The following is a 25,913-nucleotide window of genomic DNA, read 5'->3' as shown; positions in this document are numbered from 1 at the left end:
TATGGCAGGTAAAGCCCCCAAATTTATTTAATTTTTAAAGCCTGCCACGAAGATAGAGTCGGCGTTGTGACGTTGGTATCATTATAGACGTGCGATGACCATGCTTTCCATCACTTCCCCAATGTAGCTTAAGCAGTTGGCGCGATCTGAAAGCTCTCGGGAACATCTGCTGTAAATAGCAACAAGCCGTTGTCTAATAAGCACATGTGTGGGCTTTTCTGAAACTGAAGTGGCCGTACTCTATGCCATATTGGCATGAACCAGTGGCACAAAAAAATTGCCGCGCGTGCTTTGTCTAAAACCCGTACATAAGTCGAAAGCAAAATAAATTAGATTTTTTGCAGTACGTGGTAGTTTAGTATATCTTAGCACGCATTCTTGTCGTACTTGTCGACACACCAACGCGGGGATGCAAAATGCCTATATTACAGGGCATATGCGGCTGGCAGACGAAAAAGTATCTCCACTTTTCAGCGCAATATAAATAATCTAAATAAAAAGAGCAGGGTAGCACAACATCGACAAAGAATAGCGCGCTAGTTGCAGTTGGTGCATTGTTATACACAATACATGCATGCAGTAGGTTCAGCGTTAAAGCACATGGAACAACAAGCGTAAACCCGCCCAGCGCTTGTTGTGTTAACCATTCTTGTCGGTCATGGCTTAGCGCTGGGTAGCATGACATAAGCCAAGCCCGCATCTACACTTTCCTTGCACTTTTACGTGTTCTCAATCACACAGACTTCTTGTATGGCACGGATATAAAATATTTTTAGCTCTCGACTAAACCAGCTAATTGCGATCATTTCCACACAAATATTCTTTCGTCTTCTTAACTTTGCGAAGGAACCGGCTGCGTGCATGATTGAAGGTACAATACCAAGTACCTTTTGCAATTTTCTTTCCACCTTGCTAACTTCCACGCAGCATGATCGGCGAAGCTGCCAGGCAGCCATCTTTCTTACCTTGGTGACCTGAGACAACAGCGATATGTGCAGGTTTCGCCGCTGTGATATCACTGGCTTGATGAAGCTCTTGCATGCGCTGTGGCGGGTCCCACCTAGCACGTTCGTCTGCATTCGAGAGAAGCCTGCGCCCAAGGAAAGGGTATAGTCGTTGAGTCGCTCAGTCATTGATTGAACCGAACATTCCGCAGGAACTGACTCTGAACGAACAGCAAACACGATTGAGGCGTACCTGAGAGTACAGCACTTCATGCAAAAGAACAAATGTTCTAAGACATAGAGTCGGACACACACAGGTAGTCGGAACTGTTGCACGAGCGTTAACTCCAACACATCTGTTACGTCCCCCCCCCCCCCCTCATAGTTGAGAGCAGTGAAGTGTTAAGCATTGAGCAGAGAAAATAAGAACGTATCTAACAAATGAGCTCATATGCCCCATCACCCTACACCTAACAGTCCTTTAACGTACAGACGAGTTATCCCACTATACGCTCCCATCGTGTTTTTGCATATGTGGTTTATGGGACATGCTTTTCTATAAATGTGAAAGTGTGCTTTGAAAAGTACGACTATGAGCATATTTCGCACGAGTAATTCTACAGGTGGGCTGTCCCACACGTCAAAAGTTTACCGATGATGTCTCTTTCGAGTGGGCAAACAGGACCACGGAGAAAACCTTCGATAGCGCGGCGGCTCGTGCGGGTTGTTGCCGCCAAGACTCGCACAAGTCCCACGCAGTGACACTCTTCTAACAGTTCTCAGTTCTATCGCACGACCAGTGCTAGTCTCCTGCAAACGCCGTGCTGTCATACAAAGTTTAGCAAGTCCGTTCACGCTCCATGCATGACGTATAATGCAAACGACGGGAGAGATGACAAACACAAGCGGAAGACGGGCGCTGTCTCCCGTTCGTCTTTTGTTCTCCCGTGGCCTGCGCTGTTAGTGTAGAGCTCTTAATGTAGATCCATGAGATGCCGGCTCGGTTTTGAAACGCTGTCAAAGCTGAGGGTGACATGCCAGAAGGGAACGAGGAAAGGCGGTGCCAGTGCAGATGACCAAGCCTTGCCTTATTCGCTTGAATATGTCAATGCTGTGTCGAGGAATTTAGGATGAAAGGCCCTCTCGCGCATCTGCAGCCATTAAGTGCGGCTCCATCTTTGAATTCCACCTGGACCTTCCCGACGCGAGGCAACCCTAATTTGTCATCTATGTCTAGGAGAAAGAAAAATATTTTGGCCTTCCGTATTGCAATGGCCGACAGTGCCCTGTGGGATCACTGTGGTCGCCGTCCTTGATATATATTACCTACAGAAGCGATCGCTCGCAACTGTGCTAGTTCGCGTTGATGACACCCCTTTCTTAAGAGACCATTTTGGAATGCCGCCTTCGCCAGTCGTCGCAGCTGAGGGTGACGAAGGCAGTATTACGATTCTTAAGGGGTAACATACCTGTAGGAATGACTTGAGCATTGACTAGTGTCAACTTGGGTCGATGGCAGTTGAAACGCATTTGGGCATACGCGTGTGGAAAGTTTTGGGTAGGTGATGAGCGGAGGCGCATCAACACGCGTTAGCTGAAGTGGCATCACATTCCGTGTCTTCTTCCGAATCGTTTGCTCGTCTGGCCAATCATTGTAGCACACCTTACTGTAACCCCATTTGAAATGACACAGCCGTCCTATCACGCCGCAATAACAAAGTAACAAAAGAAATAACTGAAGCTTTTCATAGTAACCGATTACGAGTCAAAGGTATAAGCCACACTTGAGTGATCCTTTGCCCTAAAGAATGCCATTACCTAATAGCATGCGTATAACTTTTGTAAAAGTTATCGGGCGTTTTCCCTTGTCTGTCTGCTTTACGATACTCAGTAATACATTTTAGATGGCGTTCTCTTGTCAAAGTGCTTCTGTGAATTACATTATTTGTTATGTTCTGTTGCTGCTAGCTGTGTCACTTTGATAAGAGTGTCACTTTGGTAAAAGAAATTAGTGTTGAGTAAATCCGCATGTCCAGTCTATTTCTGTGTCTTTTCTTTTTTTTTTCTGTGTTCCGTCGCGCTTTCCAAGTATCGCAACAATCTTTTTTACAACCCGCTCGATCGGTGACCGGCGAACGCTCTCGTCATAATCAGGTATTCGCTACGCCAGACAAAAAGGAAAAAAAAAGAAACTCGGGATAATAAACCAATATGAATGTCCGCATTGTATGGAACCTTATTTAGGCACACCCCTGCGCTCCCTGAAGGAGCGGGTGTTCTCATTTCATTTTACGCCTTTTTTATACAGCGTACGACGTCGCCTTCACGCGTTCTCTTTAATTTGCTTAGCACTTGGTTTCTGGTGAAGGCACAGAAACGTTTAGAAAGCCAGAGCCATTGTGGTGACGAACAGAATGAAGGGTTGTGTCTGCAAAAATAGTCCAGTAAGCCACGCGGTAGTCGTCCACCACGTGTCAAGAGTCCGCGTGTCTGCTTCCGCGTCCTAAACTAACACGTTGAAAGCATCGATTGCCTCTCGGTTTCACAAAAGTGGTTCCCTGCGTTACCGTGTCGACGTCTATCGCTGGCATCTCACGAAGCCTAATTTTAGAACCAGACTGCCTGGTTCCGGGGCTCGCCAAAGGCCAAGGCCAGCTCGACTCCCACCGGTATCTCGCGCACAGTTGCTCAAAACATTTTTGTTCCGGCCGTGACGTGCCCCAAGCGAATGCATCTTTAACACTTAACCACTCAGAAGATAGCTGCTAGTCATTTATTGTCTCCTCTGCTAACAAGGTATGATATGCATTAGCTTAACGCTAGTTATGTCAAATTCACCATGCACTCGGCCGCGCAACGCTTGAAACAGCGAAGCTGGGTGATTTTAGCCCAGCATTTTCCGGAAGTGCGCGAAAACTTTTCATCTTATTACTCATGATGATGATAATTTCGTTTCGCGCGTCTCGGACTTACGGCCGTCACTGCGCGTTGCATAGCGCAGCTTGCAACACCGACACCGCGTTGCAATGCCGACAGCGCCTTCCAGCAGACCCGCTCCGTGAATGCGTCGCTCTCTCTCTCTCTCTCTCTCCCTCTCATAGCGCGAAACTAAATCTCTTCACCTCGCAGAGCACGCACCAGCTGTAAACGAAGATGATGACGCTCGAATGCAACCATATGGTCCGCATAAATGCATGGTCTGCAAGCGTGGCTGTACGACTAATTTTCGCATATAACTACTAATATTTCCATGCAATAAAGAAGAAAAAAATGGCTGTATAGCCTAGTGGTTACGATGCTCACCTAGAGACCGGGGGTACGCGGGTTCGAATCCCGCCTCGGCAAGAAAGTTCATTTGCTTTATTTCTTAATTGTTTCTTGAAGAGAACAAAAAATTACGGCTGGCCTAAACAGTTTCGCTGTTAAAAATTTGACACAAATTTTAGCGACTTACTGAATTAAATTTTCTTCTCTATTCGTTTCCACGGGTCCTCGAAAACGGTTGTTGCTCCTCAGCCACTTCACTAAAAAAGTATTGGTAGATTTGTTGGAGGAACACATTGCCGGCTTACGCATTTTTCCACGATGTCGATCTAGCGCCTACAGTCTCTTCAACAACGTTGAATTACCACAATTGCTAATAAAGCTTTTAAAGAGTATAACGTGTGTTTACCTATGCACCACTGAGCTCAGGAAATTCGGAAATCGACGAGAAAGCTTAACAGCCCTGTTGCGTTGCAATATTTAAATGTGGCAGGAAATGCGCTTAGATTGCATTGCGTTTATTGCTGCCAACTAGTTGCTTCGTGGTGGCCAGTGCCTTGCCACTGGCTCGACGACGACCGACGACGAGGAGTAACGGAAATGACGGATGGATGCAAATAGTAAACCTGGTTTCGAGCGTTTAACTGCCGTCATAACAAAAAATGCAGTTTTGCCCAAAGGCAAAGCGCTGAAAGCGAGAGCAAGGCTTAGCGTTGCACTCGAGATCTTCGTACGTTGTTCTAACAATATGCGGAGGGCGACATTGTACGACGCAGCACGTGACACAGCTGCTGCTGGGGATAGAGCATATACAGTAACTCTAGCTGAGGATATGTATTCTTTGAACGTTGAAGCTGAATGAAGACACACATCGTTAAGTTGCATTGCCTTTATTTTAGGTCATGCAGCCGTTCATTACACGCACATACTCACACTTTCACGGACGACTCTACACTTGCACAGTATTGCCTTGTGATCGCTGTGATAGACAGTCAGAGGCTCTGCCTTCCGGAAACGATCGCGCTCGCGCTTACGTTCGTGTACGGCAACCTCTTCTGCCGTGCGCTGCACCCGCGGCCTACCCATGGTGACGGCCGGGAATGCACTGCGTGACGCGCGTAATGCAATGCAGATATATACAGTTCGTCTGGGTAGTGTGGCGTTGCAGTTCCCATTGTTCTTATCGCTACAACTGCGAATGTAAACTGCAGTGTTTTACGATACGTATGTCGTGCGCCGTTGTTCTATTGTGTGCGCAGATGTGCAGATAGTTCCATTGTGTAAGTTGGCTTTCCTGCAGTGCGTTTGCGGCGCTCACGGACGAATCAGTGAGACATAGAAAGCTTTGCTTTAATAAAAATATTTGCATAGGGGCACTTAAGGCAACCTTTAAGACTCTTTCATAATAGCACGAGATAGTGCGACAACTATTACGTCATCAGCAATGACGGTGAAAACCTCGTGCTCTTTTCGAATGGCAGCCTTCGATTCGGTTCGGTTCGAAATGATGCCTGTCCCTTCGTTTATGTATGTCTCATACATTATCTCAGTTCGATCTTCAAGTGATGTTGAAATTACATTAAGGTTGTAGCGCTGCATTTTTTTCTTCTCATTATTGTAATACTGCATCGCATATATTTTATTATTGTTACGCTATTTTCGTAACCGTTCATTCTCTTCTTTTTTTATGTTATGTTCCCTACTTGCGAATAAGAGCATCTTAGGTACGACGGATAAAAAAATGAAAAGGAAAATTCAGGAGCATTCCATTACTCACTATAACATTTTTTTTTTCCTTTTGATAGACTTCTGTTAAACTTATCTCGTGCATGGACTTCTTCTCGTATACACTGTCGTAAACTTCTTTAGTTCCTCTGACGACACGATTATGATAGTTGTTGGCACGGTGTACAGGCGAACACACATGCGGATACAACATAAATATTAACAGCTATATACTGCGCGGTTGGGCAAATGAATCGCAATAGGATATCGATCGCGGTAATGTAGCAGCTCGAGCATGTCGCTGAACGATGCCTGTCCCTCCTCGACTCAGACTGCCGCTCTAGCGTTTACGGTAGCATACTAAGAGGAGCGCTCAGTGTTACTGAACCTCGATGTGTTTAAAATTCACGAGAAAGCACAATGCCTGCTGTGCAGGCATGTAAAGTTTTGTGTGTTAGACGAATGCTCGGTTGGAGTCATCAGGTGTTTCCTCTAATTTGACATTGCAAAATACGTACGTGCCTTGTCGAGTGACCTAATAGCGCTGCTGGTATATCCTATTCAATGTGCCTGCCAAGAATACCACGTGCGAGATATAAGAAACAAGCAAAAAAAAAAACGGGGCGATAACACGGACACAAACGCCCCGCTGCTCATCACCGCAGCTGCAAAACCTGTACCTTTAATTAAGATACTCTTGAACAATGGACGCTTGATAACGCGAATACCGAATAAACCCACTGACTGCTCGAGCAATGTCAAAAAAAATGTTTTCGCTCGTTTTCGCATATAGGCTCCATAATGGAGACGTGAGTAACGCACTCGTCTCCAGCGAATTCCACGCGCACCTATTGGCGCGTGATGGCTCATCGTGGTTTACACATTTCTTTAAAATGTGCATTCGAGGAACAATTTTGTAGCTGCACTCTATTGCTAATAATGCAAAGAGGGTTAAGTGGGTCCGACGTACAGCGCCTGACATGATTGTACCTTATCAAATGTTTGGCATATAAAGGGTGCAATCCGCGATCGTGAAAATGTTGATTCAAAAGGGTATCGTAGTACAATAGGTAGATACGCGGTGCAGATATCAGCCCCATTATCAATCACGCAAAACAGACAAAAGATGCACAGAGACGTGAAAGGCATTTGGTAACGCTGCAGTTCTGCCCGTTGTCCGAAAGCGCAAGCTTCGCCTCCTAAAAAGAGCACCTAACCAGAACCGCGAGCCGGCGCTCGCTAATGACACTAACACAAATATGGGGTGTTTACAAAGAATGTTATAATTTACTGTCGGGCCCCACATAAACATACAAGCTTGCACAAACTGAAGGCAAAGGCGCTGTGGCCAGACGAGGTCCTTCCAAATTATCATCTCAAATATATAATGAGCACACTAAAACTGCATTATTCTACGACAGTGGAGCAGTTTGCTCCTTTTATTACATCTGTTTCCGAGCCGCAGGCGCTGTAGTAGCGTAAAACCCCATCACTAGACCAGAAAGTAAGCCACAAAAATGCCTATACGGGAATTGCTGTTCTCCAGTTTGAATTATTTTCATGATATTGTTACCAACACTGCTCGAGACAAAGCTGAGGACAATACAGAAGACAACGACGCTCTCTGATGTCACGCGGACTGGTTTTCCATCTTGTAAGCCTTGAATGTCAGTGGACGCATTGTAAGTATCTTCTAAATATAATTTAAACCTCTCTTTCCCTGTAACATTTTGGTGGAGGTGCGGGGTAAGAAGGAGACGTAGAGCGACGAGGCAGAGGCGAGCGGGAAAGATGTCGGCATGGCGAAGGGGAACGGTTTGGTCGTGCAGGCAGAGATGTTGGCGCGTTGTCTTCTTCGATGTGTGTTGGCCGGCGGGGACTGCCAAGCGGGCGCCGGGTATTTCGATAGCTCGGCCAAGACTGCGTGTTCCAAGAACTGTGACAGTGGCGAGAAATATGTCCGACGCGTCCACAGCAGAAGCAGACAGGCCTGTCATCGGAGGTGCGCCATTCCTCCGGGTTTCGATAACGAGGACGGGCGTACGAACTTCGTGGTAGATCGGGTATGCCGGGTGAGCGGTATTCGGGTCTGTGGACTGGGCTCAGTGAGTGGAGCCCGACATTGGCCAACTCTTGCCGTACAATGGTCTGGATGAGAGATATTTTTGCGTGGGAATCGTCTAGGGCGTGAACCTGGGTAGAAACTGGAGATGCAGCTTAAATCTCCCGGCGGACGATGCGCATCAATACTGTCGGATGCAGCCGGCACGGGTGGCAGACGGAGGTTCTCGCCGGTAGATGTTGCAGCCTTATTAGGAAGGCGAGAAAAGTTGTGAGGCTTCTTCAAAGCGGCGTCATTCAGCAATGACGTCCTGCACTGTCGAATGAGTTCTTGAAAACTAGGAGACAAAACGCGTCGTCCGCGATCCCTTTGAGGATGTGCCCGACCTTTTCCGCTTCCGGCATCTTCTCGTCAACCTTGCGACAAAGCGCAAGCACGTCCTGAATATAGGTCACATAGGACTCAGATGCAAGTCTGAACTCGGAAAGCAAGGTCTTCCTGCGCGTTAGGCCGGTGGCCAACAGGCTTGCCAAACAAATCAGTGAGCTTTTGCTTGCAGAAGTCCCAGCTGGTGAGTTTCTCTTCGTGGGTCTCGAACCAGTCGCGTGCCGTTCCCGCGAGGTAAAAGATCAGGTTAGCGAGCATGACGATCTGGTCCCAGTGACGGCTCGCGCTCACCCGTTCGTAGAGCTGAAGCCAATCTTCCACGTCGGTGTTATCCGTTCCGGAAAAGGTGCCATGGGGTCGCGCGGTTGTGCCAGGATGGCGGTGGGCACGAATGGCGACGTTCCCGAAGCATTCTCGCGTTGAGCTAGCATTGTCAGTGCAGCCAAGGAGCGCCCGCTGCGTAAATCCATTGTGCGTCTTGGAGAGCCCTCACCTTCCAGCAAAATGTTACGGGGAAAGATAGGGTTAAATTATATTTACAGGATATTTACAATGCGTCCACTGGCATGCAAGGCATACTCCCGCCGCTCCTCGGAAAACTAATGGGCGCAGCTCCGAGAGGTGAGCCTGCCATGACGACCCGACCCGAAATTCCTCCGCTTACACTGCCTGCATCTCAACCTCATCAACGTGGACGTTAACGGTATAGCTGTGACAGCGCTGATTGACACATGCGCACACATATCGGTTATGAACTCGAACATCCGTACGCACCTAAAGAAATTCCTAGCTCCTGCCCCGCTCGCCGTCGTCCGCGTAGCCGACGGTGGAACTCCAGCTGTCCATTTTCAATTTTGGCCGTGGGCAGTTTTAGCAGTTGAAGCCTCCGAGTCGAAAGCATACTTATGAACTTGTCATGAATAATCATTGCATATATTAAGCTGAACCCACTGATATCGACATCGGCGCACCATGTTATTGCTTGTATATCGAACAACCGCAAGCTACACGAACGTCGTCAACGTAAAATATGGGACTTGCAAGATATGTTGAACGAGACATGACATACATATTGACTTGCAATAACAGTGCGTAGTTGACACTCGGACGCAAGCTTGTTTTTGGCTTTGCTACTGTCTTGCCCACTCGCAAAGTGGTTGCAAGCTTCGCACTTTGTCTTGAGTCTTCTTTCTATACCTGCTCTCCTCTCCTGCATTATAATAGTTTTTATGTCCTTCCGTATACGTACTCCGTCTCTCAAATGAGGGCTATTGCTGTATTATTGCTCATTATGGAGCTGTTTATCCAGCTATATCTCGTTTCTTTTTTTTGCAACATATTTTTATCCCCTAACTGTTGGTATCTGTTTTACATTTTCCCTTTCTTTTTCGGTGCACCAGCACTCAGGCCTCAATGTTGTTCCTGGGAATATTACTATAATTATTGATTAATTGATTGATTGATAATTATCAAGCATTAAAATTATCAAGCTTCTTTTGCTTATCGACTTACCTGGACTGGCCAGGTAGACGTGCTCGCTTGCACGTACTGCCCGGTATGTTTTTTAAGGTGAAAGCCTTAAATCCCCATGTTTCAAGGTCGCTGTGAGGTACAGAAAAAGTGAGCTAGCTCGCCTCGCGCTTGCCTCGCGCTCGTGCCACTGCTCGCGCGTTCGTTGTCTTCTTCCACAGCTTGCTCCGACGCCGCTCATCAGGCCACTGTTCCCATACTGCCCCTCGCGCACAAGAGAAAGGGCAACAGCGACGTTGGGGATGAGGTGCGAAATGTCAGCGGTGGAACGGGAGGATCGTTGACGGAAAAGGCAACGGCGGCGCTGGGGAGGAGGAGGGAAATGTCAGCGGCGGCGCCCGTAAGAACGTTCGGGAAACGACGGCTTGGCGCTGAGCCGTGCTCCCTCAAGGGCTGCAGAAGGTAGCGCCAACATTTCCCTTTCCACACGAACCACTTACACACACGGCGGCAACACGCTCGCAGCGCGCTCGTGCGCCTTTTATACGTCGCCGCGTAGGCTCGGAGCTTCATTCCACATCGCTATGGGTCCCACTAGGCTTTCGCCTTCACATTCTTAGAAGTTCTAAGCATCCCCCTAATTGCTTTGATTTCAACGCCGTCTGTTGTTCCATCTTGATGCATGCCAAATTCTTATTCTTTCGATTTCTTTTCGACATATCTGTTTTATTCGTAACTTCCTGTTATGCATGTTACATTTTTGTTAAAAAAACATTATGTAGTGTTTCTCGCACAGGTGACGGAATATTCGAATCCACGAATACGAAGCGAATATTAGACTAACATTTCGTATTCGAAAAGGAACTATTTGACATTTTTAGGAATCGAAACTAACCAAATATTTTACAACAACCGACTGTTAAACTATTGTTACTGTTTTCTGACTGATAAACAAGGCATCGCAAATTATGACAAGTGAAACAAGGACAAACGTTTACGAAGCAATGCAGAAACAAAATTTTACAACCAAGTTTCGTTTTCGGATTCGCAGCGGAAATCTACGTGACAGCCAGTGAGTTTTGCTTGTACTCTTGTCATTTAGTGTTTTTGGTTGCCTAACCAATGTAGCAAACGTATCTTTTGGCTACGACCAGAGGGATTTTTCTTTCAAAGGGCCATTTTACATGGGTTTACGGTACACAAATCATCCAGCAACATTTTCTTCCCGCAGCCTCTTATCATTTTCTGGCCACCACTTATTGTGCGTATTTGGAGGGCTTCATTCCATATAGCAGCCATTCATTCTTCGAAAGCTTGTTTGCAGTCAGGCTTTAAGATGTTGAGAGGCTATTCGTGAACTTTCTTAATGACAATTGGTGGCATTGTGCTTGAAACTGATCCTGATTTTTCTAGTAATGAGCTGTCTTTTTTGTACTAGTCAGTAGTGGAGTGGCACGTAGTTAAACCGAAATAAATATTGCTGCTGTAAATATATGCATCTGCGTTTGATTACACGATACTCGATTCGATATTCGATACCTGCTATTCGTATTCCATTCGTATTCGAAAAGTTGATCGTCGCCCACCTCTAGTTTGTCGATTGCTTTTTTTTAATCATCTACCTTCATCAATTTTCGTTCCTCCTGCTGTTGTGTCTGCAGTATGAATGTATAAATAAATAAATAAATAAATAAATAAATAAATAAATAAATAAATAAATAAATAAATAAATAAATAAATAAATAAATAAATAAATAAATAAATAAATAAATAAATAAATAAATCGGTGAGCCGTATACTCATCCGACCGACTCGTCAGTTCCAGTGACATCGGCATCGACACCGAGGGAAGCCACCTGCCTGTCTGGCTGGGCCCATTGTAGTCGACGAGGGGGTAGCCTAGTTCTTGGCCAGCCTCGAGGAACACGTCACTCACAGGGCTGTGGGAGCTGGCGTACGCACACGGCAATTCACCTCTTGTACCGTGATAGCCTGCGTAAGAAAAAAAATGACAAAACACACACACACTCATTACGGTGGTTGACAAATCGGTTTCAGCATCCCAAAGGAACATCTTGGTAAAATTGTAAAAACATGTTTAGGTTAGCTAAATCGATAGGTTTAATTTACGTTCTTAAGCTTTTCGGCACACAAAGTTTCGTCACATGCCTCAGCGCCGCACACAAAAAAAGAAAAAAAAAAGAAAAAGGTGGCTCCTGAAAAACTTAAAATCAAGAGCTGGCTCTTCATTTTAGGTCGCTGTACGACTTAGATATTCCATTTCCTGTCTGAAATGCTTGCTTTCGCATGCAAATTGAAAGTCTGATAGCGTCGGCATTTATCGCCGATATCTGATCGTGACCCCTGCCTCCACTGCGTAATTCAAAGTGATATCACGAGGCCCGAGTTGGGCTTATATATATATATATATACAGGGTGTTTCAGCGAACACTTTCAAATTTTACTTAAGGTTGCCTGTGGCAGATAGCCCAATTCTAGTTAATGATCTGGTCTACTCGAAGAGGCGGACATTACTTGCCCAAAAATTGAAATGCATAATCGACTAATCAACAAAAAATTACTAATTAAGTTTTGAACTAATAATCTGATGGCCCATATTGCAATTTACAAATTGTAGCCGTGGAGTTCGCAAGGCGGATCCACTTGGAATTAATTCTCAGGATGACACCAGTTTCGAGATATTAATTCCCGAACTTTGCGAAGAAATGCATTGGCGTTCCAGTTAATTTTGTGCTTCAATGCCTAAATCAACGTTTTGTTAAGAAACTAACTGGAACGCCAATGCATTTCTCCGCAAAGTTCGGGAATTAATATCTCGAAACGGGTGTCATCCCGGGCTTGCGAACTTCATGGCTACAATTTGTAAATTGAAATATGGGCCATCAAGTAAGTAGTTAAAAACTTAATTAGTGAATTTTTGTTAATTATTTGATTATACATTTCAATTTCTCGTGCAAGTAATGTCCGCCACTCCGAGTAGACCAGATCATTAACTAGACTTGTGCTATCTGCCACAGGCAACCTTTAAGAATTTTTGAAAGTGTTCGCTGAAACACCCTGTATGTATATATATATATATATATATATATATATATATATATATTTCTGTCGAGCAAGTGCGAAGAATGTTGACGGTGTTTAGTCCCACTCTCCATGGTGGCTCTGCTTCAAAATCAGCTGCTTGCAAGCTAGTAACGGTGCCTTTCGATGTGCAACTACACAAATAGAACTCCACAGAGGGAGTCGAGTAAGGTGATCTGAAGGGATTTTCGTTAGTTAAAACCGTATGAAGAAAACAAACAGTGAAGCCCGAGAACGCATAAGCAAAGCAGACTGTTATAATCATTTGAAATGTAGAAATATAAAGGAAAAGAGAAACGAACGTGCACGAAAAGACAACCAGATGCAGATACGTGAGAACCGAACCCCGACCTCCCGAATTACGGGTGACAGGGCTAGATTGTATACACCCACTGTACACCCAAGATAACGGACAGGAGGACGGCTGCTATGGTAAAGCCGCTTAACTGGTAAAGCATCGCACGAGGGTTTATTGGCCTCCAAGGTTATTCAATTTTGCCGGCTCCTAAGATCGTGTACTGCATGCTCGACTTCGGAGGTTAAAAATATTGTTACGGTGAAGGGAAAAAAGAAGGTGACGCGAACGAGAGGAAGACGAAGTCTCTGGCCGTTGCCTGAACGCCATATTTCTTCGCTTGTAAATATACATCCTTCTACACTCGTGGGCCTGCTTTCTTCCTGCAACATTTTGGTGGAAGGTACTGGGTACAATCACGGAACTTCGCAGTGGACGTCATCTACCTGCCGCCACAATGGCAGATCAACCGACACAACCGACAACGCCTCAGCAGTCCACGCCAACGGTCATCCTCACTCATCTGCGGGACCCGGGGACATTTTGTGGCACGGACAACACCGACGTTGAGGACTGGCTTGCGATGTACGAACGAGTGTGCGACAACAACAGGTGGGGTCCAACAATGATGCTAGCAAACCTCATGTTTTATCTGAAAGGAACTGCGAAGCAATGGTACGATACGCATGAAGCTGACCTAACAAGCTGGGATGTCTGCAAAGAAAAAATGCGTGACCTGTTTGGCAGACCTGTCGGTCGTCAGTTGGCAGCAAAAAAAGAACTTGCATGCCGCGCTCAGACGTCCACAGAATCCTATGTCGTGTACATACAGGATGTGCTGGCTCTCTGCCGCAAGGCTGATAACACCATGACCGAGGCGGACAAGATTGGTCATATACTAAAAGGTATTGCAGACGACGCCTTCAATCTCCTGATGTGTAAGGATTGTGCCACTGTGGATGCAATTATAAAGGAGTGCCGGCGCTTCGAACAAGCGAAAGGCCGCCGCGTCCCTCAACATTTCGACAGGCTGCCCAATACCGCCGCGACATCTTCGTGCGCAGACCCGCCGCGGTTCGTTCAGCCGACAGGATCAGAAGATCTAACGCGTATCGTTCGCCGTGAGCTTGAGGCCATGGCTCCGGCTTCAATTCGTTCCGACTGTCGGGAAAGTGTACCCGCTATCTCGCTTATACAAGTGGTCGTTCGGGAAGAAATAGCGAGTTTGGGCATTCCATCTCTCTGCTCGGTCCGCCATACGAACACCTACCAGATTTCTCCGGCCGCTCGCTCCCAGACGCAAAGCTTCCCGCCACTCCGCCGCAACCCCGCTGACTGGCGCACACCGGATGACAGACCCATCTGTTTTAATTGTTCCGGTATTGGACACATCGCCCGTCATTGCCGTAATCGCTGGTCGTCGTCTCCTCGGTGGTCGTCTCCGAGTCACTACCGCCAAGTACCAGACAATCGCACTTTCTCGCCCTACACGCCGCCTCGGAACATCAACGCCGACAGTGCTCCACCACGATTCAGCCGCTCCCCGTCTCCGCAAGGCCGTCGGTCCCGTTCGCCTCTCGTTCACCGCTCTTCGTCCCCATCTGCAACCGGTCGCTTCCCTTCGGGAAACTAGGCGGTGCAGCTCCCGGAGGTGAAGCTGCAACTCCGACCCGGCCCACAAATCCTCTGTTGACCCGGCCTACACGTGGAAACCTACTGGACATTGAAGTTGATGGTGTTCCTGTCACATCTCTCGTTGACACAGGAGCGCAGCTTTCAGTTATGAGCGCTGCTCTCCGCCGAAGGCTCAAAAAGGTTCTGACTCCCGCCGTACCGTGCACTGTGCGAGTCGCCGATGGGAGTACTTCACCTGTTCTTGGAATGTGCACAGCACGTGTGACCATTGCGGGCCATTATAGCGTTGTTTTATTTATCGTCCTCGAGCACTGTCCACACGACCTCATTCTCGGCCTCGACTTCCTTTCGAAACACTCTGCCCAAATTGACTGCTCCGCAGGTGTTGTACAGCTGGATCTGCCGCTTCCTGCCGACGCAGACGCAACAACTTGTGCTTCACACCGCTTATGTTCTGCTGAGTTTGCACGGCTGTCTCCACAGGCGGCTACCAATGTCCTCCTGACGCCCTGTCCTCCCGTACCTGATGGCGAGTACGTCGTGTCTCCGCTTACTGACGTGGTTTTGTCACGAAATATTCCCTACCGAGCACCTTAATCCGGATCCTCGAAAACTGCGCTCGGGTGCCCATCCTCAATTTTGGATTTTCGCCGCATGTGCTGCCACTCGGCATTGCCGTCGCACTTATCACTCCTTTGGATGAATTTGAGATTTCTTCTTTGGCCTCCGAATCCTTCCTGAGTACCAACGCACCTTTGTCACCCATTCCTTCGTGCTCGACGCCTGCGGACGATGTTTGTAAGATGATCGCCCCTGACCTTCCTTCCGAGCAAACAACAGCTCTTCGTGACCTCCTGTCATCTTATCGGGATATCTTTGATTTGGACGACCGTCCACTTGGTCAGACATCTGTTGTCACGCATCGCATCAACACCGGTGACGCCAGCCCCAATCATAGGCGGCCATATCGTGTCTCCGCAACAGAAAGGGCCATAATCCAGAAAGAGGTCGACAAGATGATGGACAAGGACATCATTGAACCTTCCAGTAGCCCGTGGGCATCACCGGTTGTCTTAGTAAAGAAAAAAGACAACTCGTGGCGCTTCTGCGTTGACTACCGTCACCTCAACAAGATAACAAAGAAGGATGTTTATCCCCTGCCTCGCATTGACGACGCTCTTGACTGCCTTCACGGATCCCAATACTTTTCATCAATTGACCTCCGCTCCGGGTATTGGCAGATTAGCGTCGACGAGATGGACCGCGAGAAAACCGCCTTCGTCACACCGGACGGTCTGTACCAATTTAAAGTCATGCCCTTTGGATTATGCAATGCGCCAGCTACATTCGAGCGCATGATGGACTCTCTGCTGCGCGGCTTGAAGTGGTCTACATACCTCTGTTACCTCGACGATGTGATTGTCTTTTCGTCGAACTTTGAGAGCCACCTGAGGCGCCTCACGACCATACTCTCCGTGTTTCGCAGGGCTGGCCTTCAGCTAAACTCCTCCAAGTGCCATTTCGGTCGCCGTGAAATTACCATGCTCGGCCATCTCGTAAACGCCGCCGGAATCCAACCTGATCCACAGAAAGTCCACGCTGTGCGCAATTTTCCTGTACCTTGTTCAACAAACGATGTCCGTAGTTTTCTGGGCTTATGCTCTTATTTCCGACGATTTGTGAAACAATTTGCCGACATCGCTCGCCCTCTCACTGACCTTCTTAAGAAAGATGCCTCTTTCTCTTGGGGACCACTGCAGGAGCAAGCCTTCTCTACCCTGATCGAGCGGCTTACAACCTCCCCGATTCTGTCACACTTTGACCCTTCTGCACCTACTGAAGTACGAACTGACGCGAGTGGTTATGGCATCGGCGCTATCCTCGCTCAACGTCAACAGGGCCACGACCGTGTAATCGCTTACGCCAGCCGCCTTCTTTCCACGCCCGAGCGAAATTACTCCATCACTGAGAGGGAATGCCTCGCGCTCGTATGGGCGGTCGCGAAATTTCGGCCGTACCTTTTCGGTCGGAGCTTCTGCGTCGTAACCGATCATCACGCCCTCTGCTGGCTCTCCTCTTTGAAGGACCCAACTGGACGACTTGCACGTTGGGCATTGCGTCTACAAGAATATACATTTTCTATTACGTATAAGTCAGGGCGCCTGCATAAAGACGCTGACTGCCTGTCCCGCAATTCTGTGGATCAACCGGACGATACCGATGCAGACTCGGACATCAGTATTCTGTCTCTTCCGGCTTTCTCCATATTGGCGACGAGCAATGCCAAGATCCTGTTCTTCGAACACTTATGGAACGCCTGAGCTCCTCGCCTAATGACCCGTCTCTGCGGATGTTCACCTTGCGCGATGGAACTTTATACCGTCGTAGTGTTCGTCCTGATGGCCCGGAGCTGCTCCTAGTCGTTCCAAAGCACCTTCGACTGGCCGTGCTCCAGCAACTTCACGACGCTCCTACTGCTGGACATCTGGGCATCACTCGCACTTACGACCGCCTGCGGCGCTGCTTCTTCTGGCCCGGCATTTATCGCTCTGTGCGCCGTTATGTCACTTCTTGCGACCTGTGTCAGCGCCGCAAGACGCCTGCTATGCCTCCTGCTGGTTTGCTTCAACCAATTGCTATCCCTACAGAGCCCTTCTTCCGTGTGGGCCTCGACCTCCTTGGCCCCTTTCCTATTTCTATGAAAGGAAACAAATGGATTGCTGTAGCAACAGATTATGCCACGAGATATGCCATTACACGAGCGGTGCCAACCAGCTGCGCTACAGATGTCGCCGACTTCCTACTATACGACGTCATCCTGCACCACGGCGCCCCTCGCCAGTTACTCACGGATCGCGGCCGCTACTTTCTCTCGAAGGTCGTCGATGATCTGCTCCGCTCCTGTTCTACAGAACACCAGCTCGCTACCGCATACCACCCTCAAACGAACGGCCTCACCGAACGACTCAACCGCACACTAACCGAAATGCTGGCCCTGTACGTTTCCGGCGATCACCGCGACTGGGACGTCGCTTTACCGTACATCACTTTCGCATACAACTCGTCCCGTCACGATACTGCCGGATTCTCCCCATTTTACCTTTTGTATGGCCGCGACCCCACCTTGCCCTTCGACACGTTGCTACCTTCCGCAGTACAATCACCCAGCACTGGTTACGCTCGCGATGCTATTGCCTTAGCCGCCCAGGCCCGAGAGGATCGCGCGTCATCGCCTCACAGTCTCGCAAGCTTCTCAAAAACGACGCTACGACCTTCGGCACCGAGACCACCATTTTTCACCTGGTTCCCTTGTCCTTCTCTGGACGCCTTCACGTCGAGTCGGCTTGTCGGAAAAACTCCTTTCCCGTTATTCTGGTCCATACCAGATATTACGACAACTCTCCGACGTGACATACGAGATCGCCCCAGTCGGTCAGCCTTCAGTGTCTCCCAACGTCACCAGCGATGTTGTTCACGTCGCCAGGCTCAAGCCCTATGTCTCCCCATTAAGCGACGCTCCATAACCTGCACCGGGACGGAGCTAACCCCACCGGGAGGGTGATGTTACGGTGAAGGGAAAGAAGAAGGTGACGCGAACGAGAGGAAGACGAAGTCTCTGGCCGTTGCCTGAACGCCATATTTCTTCGCTTGTAAATATACATCCTTCTACACTCGTGGGCCTGCTTTCTTCCTGCAACAATATGTTCCCCATCCGCCGCTATGACCGTGAGTGGCGCTGACTAACACTCACGGGAATAAATATATAGTACACATACAGAAAGACTAGGTATGAATGAATATTCGGAGTTCCGAATGCGAATCGAACGTTGCGCACTATATCCATTCGCAATCTTAAAAAAAAGAAACTGTTCGGTATTTTCAAATATTCGAAACCAACCAAATATGTCGTGACAACCGACTGATAAAGTATTGTCACAGTTCTCCGTCTGTCAAACAAAGTGTCGCAAATTATCAGAAGTGAATCAAAGAACTACAAATTTCGACGCAATGCAGAAAGAAATTGGGGTATGCAGGCTTTCTTATCGGTTTCGCGGTGGAAGTCTACGTGACAGCATGTGACTGTTGTGTCGCTATCTGGAATACGGCACGTGTGTCTACCGCTGTTTGATGATGAAGTGATAGTGACATCATCATGCTGTTGCGCATGCGCGAGTGTATCTAGGGCTTGATATATTCTTGTTCATGTATGCTATATATAGTATTGTCAATAGTTGCTTTATGCTGCCAGTATGCAACACGGACAATAATGCCGTTTCTTGAAGTCTGTGCCTCCCTCTTCGGATACAACAAACTGGCGACGAGGGTAGGATACAAGAGCAGAAGATGGCAACGGCGGTCCGCGAGCTACCGGAATTTGATTCCAACAGCAGAAGCTTGGACGTCTTCGTCGAACGCTTCGAACTGTACACCATGGCTAATGAGGTCGCCGAGGCCCAGAAGCTGCATCTATTCCTGAGCGCCATCGGAGAAGAAGCGTATGTGACGCTCCGGAGCCTGCTCCTACCAAAGACGCCCAGCACATCGACGTACAAGGAAGTCGCGGCGGCGCTGCAGAAGCACTATTCCCGAAGGCACTCAGTGGTGAGCGAAAGATACCACTTTAATCAAAGGAAGCAGGCACCTCAAGAAAGTGTCACAGACTTCGTGGTCCAGCTCAAGAAATAGGCCGCCCCATGTGATTTTGGCAGCTTCATGGAACAGCTTCATGCACTTCGGGACCGCTTGATAGCAGGTCTGAATTCCGAGGTCATACGTTGCCGGTTGCTGGCGATGACCGACACCGAGCTCACCTGGGACCGTGTTTGCAACATCGCTACAGCCAAGGAGATGGCAGCGAGAGATGCATTGGGAATGGTTGCGGAAAACAACACTGCGCAGTCGTACAGCAGCAGCGACGTCCACTGGCAGAGCAAATCATCGAAGCTGCGACCGCACTCAGAGGCAGGGGCATCCAGCGGCTACGGCCCCGACAAGCCGATACCAAGGACTTCGATGCAAAGAGCTAAGTCAATTTGTCATCGATGCGGGGGGCGGCACGCAACTCTAATTGTCCGTTCTTGAACAGCTCTTGTTATAAGTGTCAAAAGGAAGGTCATATCGCGAAAATGTGCAAAAGCAGAGTTGTACACCAATTAGAGCCGGAACCTCCGGACATAGAGTTGCTTACGCTTTGTCACACCGATAACCGTTCGGGCAGTCCTGCCATTGTAATAAATGTACGGTAGAACGGGAAAGAGGTACCCATGGAACTAGTCACAGGAGCGGCAGTTTCCGTAATGTCGGAAGCAGAGTGCGCGAAGCATTTCCCAAGTGCTAATTTCAGGTAAGCTGATATCAAACTTGTTACGTACAATGGCACGCCGGTTGATACCATAGGAATAATTGATGTTGAAGTGAGCTACTATGAGCAGTGCTTTCATTTGCCTTTAGTAATTTAGTAAGAGACTGAAGGCGTGAGAATACCTACGTTGTTTGGCTGCAACTGCCTCTGTAAAGTCAAAATGCGGTGGCATGAATTGATGCAAGTGAGCGCACTGACGAAGGAAATACCTTACCTGACAAATATCGTGACGTGCTCGAGCCTGGTTACGGAGCAATAACAGGCTTCAAGGCAAGCATTGGTGTTAATGAGAATGCTTCAGCGGTATTCTGTAAGGCGCGACCGGTGCCGTACGCGATGCGCGAGCAAGTCGAGCAAGAACTGGCCAACTTTGAAAAAGCTGGAGTCGTATACCGGGTGCGCCACAGTACTTGGGCGACCCCTCCGGTGATTGATCCAAAGAAAAACAGCGAGGAGCTTCGGCTATGTGGTGATCACCGTGTCACGGTAAACCGTGCAATTTAAGTTGACCAGTACGCGCTCCCTCTGCCAGAGGACATATTTGCAACGTTAGACGGCGGAGCCGTGTTTTCTGTTCTGGATTTGTCCAAGGCGTACTTGCAGCTCGCATTGGACGAGCGAGGGCAAGACGACGCTTGCCATACGGCGTAGCCTGCGCGCCGGCAGTGTTTCAAGCCGTGATGGACCAAATCCTACACGGGCTGTCTGGCACCGCTTGTTACTTAGATGACGTCATCATAGCAGGCGAAGATCGAAAGCAGTGCTATGACAGGTTGGAGCAGGTGCTCATACGCCTACGAAAACATGGCATAGGGTCAACAAACACTGATAGTGCAAGTTCCAACAACGAATAAGATACCTGGGCTATGAAGTTGACAAAAATGGCTTGCATCCCCCTGCGGATAAAGTAGCAGCCATAAAGCATGCGCCAAAACCGGACAGTGTGACTCAGCTGGAAGCCTTTTTGGGTTTGATTAATTTCTCCTCAAAATTTTCGCCTAACTTAGCTACGGTTCTAGAACCCCTGCATGACTTGTTGCGCAGAGAAACAGCGTGTCAGTGTGATGATGCATTTAGGGCTTCTAAAGAAATGCTGACAAATGACAATGTTCTCGAGTTGTACGATGTCAAAAAAGAAATACAGCTAACGTGTGACGCCTCCGAATATGGTCTTGGTGCGGTTTTGTTGCATGTCGTGAACGGTTAAGACAAACCGATTGCATTTGCGTCGTGGTCACAATCACCCACTGAACGTAATTATGGCCTGATCGAAAAAGCTTTGAGCGTTGTTTGGTGTGAAAAGATTTCACAACTACCTGTATGCTCGAGCTTTCAATGTGTTAACAGACCACCAACCTCTAACCGTGCTCTTCCACCCGAAAAGGAAAGCCAGTGCTGTGGCCACTGCTAGGGTACACCGATGGTTCGCTTTCCTAGCTAACTACAGCTATAAGATAGCTCACAAGCCTGGTACGGCAATTGGTCATGCAGATGCTTTATCTACACTGTCATTGCCAGAGAGAGCAGATAAAACTTAAGAATTTTTTTCCACTCTGGACGATCTTCCTCTGACAGCAAAGGACATCGAGCGTGAAACACGCGACAAACTACTAACAGCAGGTCGCGACATGATATGGCGTGGCTGTCCAAAAGCTGTTTCTCGGGAATTGCAACCTTTTTGGGTTCGACGTTTTGAACTTCCTGTTTAAGCTGGTTGCGTTGTTTGGACGAATAGAGTAATCGTTCCGAAATGTTTGCAGAATGTTGTACGCAACTTGCTGCACGAACAGCACCTGGGAATCGCAAAGATGAAAATGGTTGCAAAGTCAATGGTCTGGTGGCCAGTAATTGATGGGGCGCTTGAGGAAACTGTACGAAAGTGCAGCATTTGTCAGTGTGCAAACAGTTGCACAGCCAGCGCCTTTGACTCCCTGGAAAACGTGTTAACACCCATGGGAAAGGGTGCATCTTGATTTTGCCGAGAAAGAAGGGAAAACGTTCCTTTAGCAGTTGATGTTTATAGTAAGTGGTTGGAAGTTAAAGTGTGTAACACGACGACGGCCGCCATGACAGTTGCAGTGGTTAGATCTGTTTGCTGCACATGGTAACAGATAACGGGCCGCAAATCCGTGCCGAGGAGTTCCAAAGTTTTTCTGAAAGCGTACCGTGTAAAGCACACATTCACGCCTCCATACCACCCGCAATCTAACGGGGCGGTGTATCGTGCTGTACAGACTACAAAGACGGCACTGTTCAAGCAATTTCTGGAGGACAGAGAAAAAGGCAGTACTAGAACCCTGCAACACAGAATAGACAACCTTGGTTTGTGCTATGGAACAACGCCGCACACATTCACCGGAAAGACTCCCGCCGAATTGTTTTTGAGAAGGAAATTTCGGTCCCGATTGAGGAAACACGATTGACCCTGCTGAGACCGAATCTGACAAGTGATACGACTGAGAAAACAGAAAGGGTGAAACGGTCAGCAGATAAGCGCAGTGCGAAGCCGCGGTATTTTGCAGTTGGTGACCGTGTGCTGGTTCGTTCGATGCGAGTCGGTGAAGTGGCTTTCTGGGAAAGTTACGCGAGTGAAGTCTCCAACTACGTATTTGGTTGTTACTGCAAACAAAGTGCGTTTTGTACATGCAAATCATTTGCGAAATTCTGTGCTTGACGACGAGAACCAAGATAGCAGGGAAATGTGCCTGCCACACGCGTCCGAGGTCGCCTTTCCTCCGCTGCCTGTTGTTCAGCCAGAGCCTCAAGTTGAACCACGGCTGTCAGACCAGGGTTCAACCGATAATGAACATATCCACTAAGACGGAGCAACCGGGAAAGACGGCCTCCTGAGCGTTGGGGCTACGACCGTTCCTGATCTAGTAGGAAAGGAAGTGTTGTGTCGCTATCTGGAATACTGCACGTGTCTACCGCCGTTTGATGATCAAGTGATAGTGACATCACCATACTGTTGCGCATGCGCGAGTGTATCTTCAGCTGTATATATTCTTGTTCATGCGTGGTATCACTGTCAATAGTTGCTTTATGCTGCCAGTATGCAGCACGGGCAATAAAGCCGTTTCTTGAAGCCCGTGCTTCCCGCTTCGGATACAACAGTGACCTTTGCTTGTCTGCTATTCACCGTTTTTATCACTCTAGTCTTGTAGAAGCTTTATCTTTTATGCTACAACCTCATGTTTTTTTTTTTCAACGGCTTCTTTTACATGTGGCGATTAGACACACAAATCCTTCACCAGTTTTTTTGTTTTCTTTTTCCACAGGCTCTGATCTTTTTTCGTTTACCATTTATTTTGCGTTTTTAAGCTTGCTTGATGCCATCCTTTAAAGTTAGTGAGAGGCCAATCCTGCAGTTTTTAATGACAATTAGTGATCTTGTGCTTAAATTTTTTTTGTCCCTGATAGCCGTCTTTTGTTCCAGTCAGTACAGGACGTGGTACCTAATTATACTGAATAAATCTTCCAACAGCAAGATTTATTATGCATCTGGGTTTGACTATTCGATATTTGATTCGATACTTACAATTCGTATACGGTTTGAACTAGAAAAAGCAGCTATTCGCCCACCTCTAACTAATAGCCAAGAAAGTGGCCTGAGGTATGGCGCCGCGGTAGCTTAGTCGGTATTAGAGTATTGGTGGAAGAAAGGCAGGGAAGAGCTTGATAGAGCCGGAGGTGTAGCAAATAGTGATAGACTTCATAGACACGAAATTAAATATCGAGCTCAGATAGGCAAAAGGCTACATAATAATAGATGTAATACAACCTGGAAACATCAAGCAGCCTAGGGGACTATTTGTTTCCGTTCCGTTTCAAAGGGGATGCCAATAAACATCGTCATCACGGTAAAGTACCGCATGCATAAGTCGGAACGTATGTGTTCGAATTCCACTTGCGGTAAGTTGTGTTTTCGTCCACTTTCACTTCCATTTTCCTCAATATTTCTACATTTGAATGGAACATAACAAATCAGTGCCCCCGTGGCCTCTCTTAAATTTGGCTTCAGTGTTTCCACAAGTGACATCAGCGTGTTGTCATACGCTCTTTGTGACGCAAGCGAATGAATCTCCGCTGCGTCACTCGCGGTTGTTGACGGCGCACCGTGTATACAGCGCGTGTGCTCACCGTTGTCCGAGTACTCTTTGATGTGGCACTTCTCGATGTTCTTGAAGTGTGGCAGCACCTCGTCGTAGCTCCAGCCCTTGGCTCCGTAGTCGTGCGCCCAGCTGTCGTAGTCGCGTCGGTTGCCCCGCACGTACAGCATGAAGTTGATGACGCTGGAGCCGCCAAGAGCTTTGCCTCGCGGCCACGGGCTGCGCTGCACACGCCCAAGATGCCCCGTTTCAAAGGGGACGCTCAAAGCATCCATCCATGGAATCGGGCTCAAGTATACGTCTGGTTATCCAAAACTGGACGACGGCCTGCGATGAAGCTTAAATGCACGTTCGATGATGATGATGATAAAAGCTCTTATTAAGAAAAAATTTCGGAGGACGCTTAAGCTTCGCCTTTAAGAGTGGAACGCGATATAATTCTAATATCCCTGGCCGCTTAACAGGCTTTTTTTCTCGTATATTCAAACTACAGTCCTACGCTATCTCGTCTGTAGGTTGTGTACGGTTAAGTAGTACTTTCCGATTTTTCTCATGGATTTTACTTGAGAAATTCAATTTTTGTTCACTAACGCCTTGCGCCACGCGAAGGGCCTGCCCGGTCGGGATGATGTGGTTCGGGATGATGTGGTTCGGGATGATGTGGTTCGGGATGATGTGGTTCGGGATGATGTGGTTCGGGATGATTATTTCCGCCAACAACGCCGGCGCTTACATTGACACCGACGCCGGATTTTCTGCGACACGGAGCCCTTAACGCTATCGCGTAAAAAAAGAAAAAAGGCGGGTCAACAGCGGTTGACATCGAGAAAAGACTAAGTCTTCTTGGGCGCATTAGCGTACCAGGTTCTTTGTTGTTTAGACTGCACTATCTCCAGGATCTGCCCAGATTTTTCGTTGAGTGAAGCCACAGTTCTGGTTTTAAGCACACGAGTTTGGATGAGCGCATCTGAGTCTCATTTGGGTATTTTTTCGCGCTAATTACGCAATATTACTGCCCCGTTAATAGCTACGTTAACTTGCTGTGTATTGTTCCTTCAAAGCTTGATTTGGAGGCCTTTTTTGCTGTCCTATGTGCTTTAGAAGGCCTCAAATTGATTCATTTTGACGGGTGTAAAGCGGTCAAATACACACATCCTACGAGCACCAAATCGACATGAAGCCCCCAAACAAGATCTAGTTTTATTTTTTTAAGCTTGCCTCGCACACCATTTAAATAAAGTGTTAGGGTATACTAACATGGTTAGCAGCTTTACATGTTAAAGTGGCAAGATATAAATAACAGAATCTGCAGTATCAAACCCCATTTTGGTCTTGCGAATTCAAGATTCCCTATATAGGCGCGTGCTCGTCAGCTCAGCCAGAAAAGCCAATATAGGAAAATATATTATTCAACATGGTATGAGAAACGGCCTCATCACTATACTGTGTCCCAGACTGTTTGAATAAGTTACCTCGATGTGCACTCCCCGCCAAAGTTAAGTATGGTGTACTAGGCTGCACTTTTGTTTTGCTGCTGCAGGTCAAGTTTGTGCACGCA

At 47.7% G+C, this 25,913-nt stretch overlaps 1 protein-coding gene across 1 annotated transcript in view; it reads right to left on the bottom strand.

The window, feature by feature from the left end:
- The window catches only part of LOC119463699 (oxygen-dependent choline dehydrogenase-like), a 41,423-nt gene that overhangs the window by 10,388 nt on the left and 5,122 nt on the right, over positions 1–25,913 (bottom strand). Inside the window, exons 3-6 of the mRNA XM_049655342.1 lie at positions 25,217–25,254; positions 24,387–24,616; positions 11,713–11,844; positions 966–1,090 (exon numbers count right to left, since the gene is read on the bottom strand). Coding sequence (XP_049511299.1) covers positions 966–1,090; positions 11,713–11,844; positions 24,387–24,616; positions 25,217–25,254 — 525 coding nt within the window. The remainder of the gene's footprint in view (positions 1–965; positions 1,091–11,712; positions 11,845–24,386; positions 24,617–25,216; positions 25,255–25,913) is intronic.

Source organism: Dermacentor silvarum, chromosome 9 (genome assembly GCF_013339745.2).
Source record: "Dermacentor silvarum isolate Dsil-2018 chromosome 9, BIME_Dsil_1.4, whole genome shotgun sequence".
NCBI lineage: Eukaryota > Metazoa > Arthropoda > Arachnida > Ixodida > Ixodidae > Dermacentor > Dermacentor silvarum.
The sequence above is the reverse complement of the archived record's forward strand: the minus strand, read 5'-3'. Positions and strand labels throughout refer to the sequence as shown.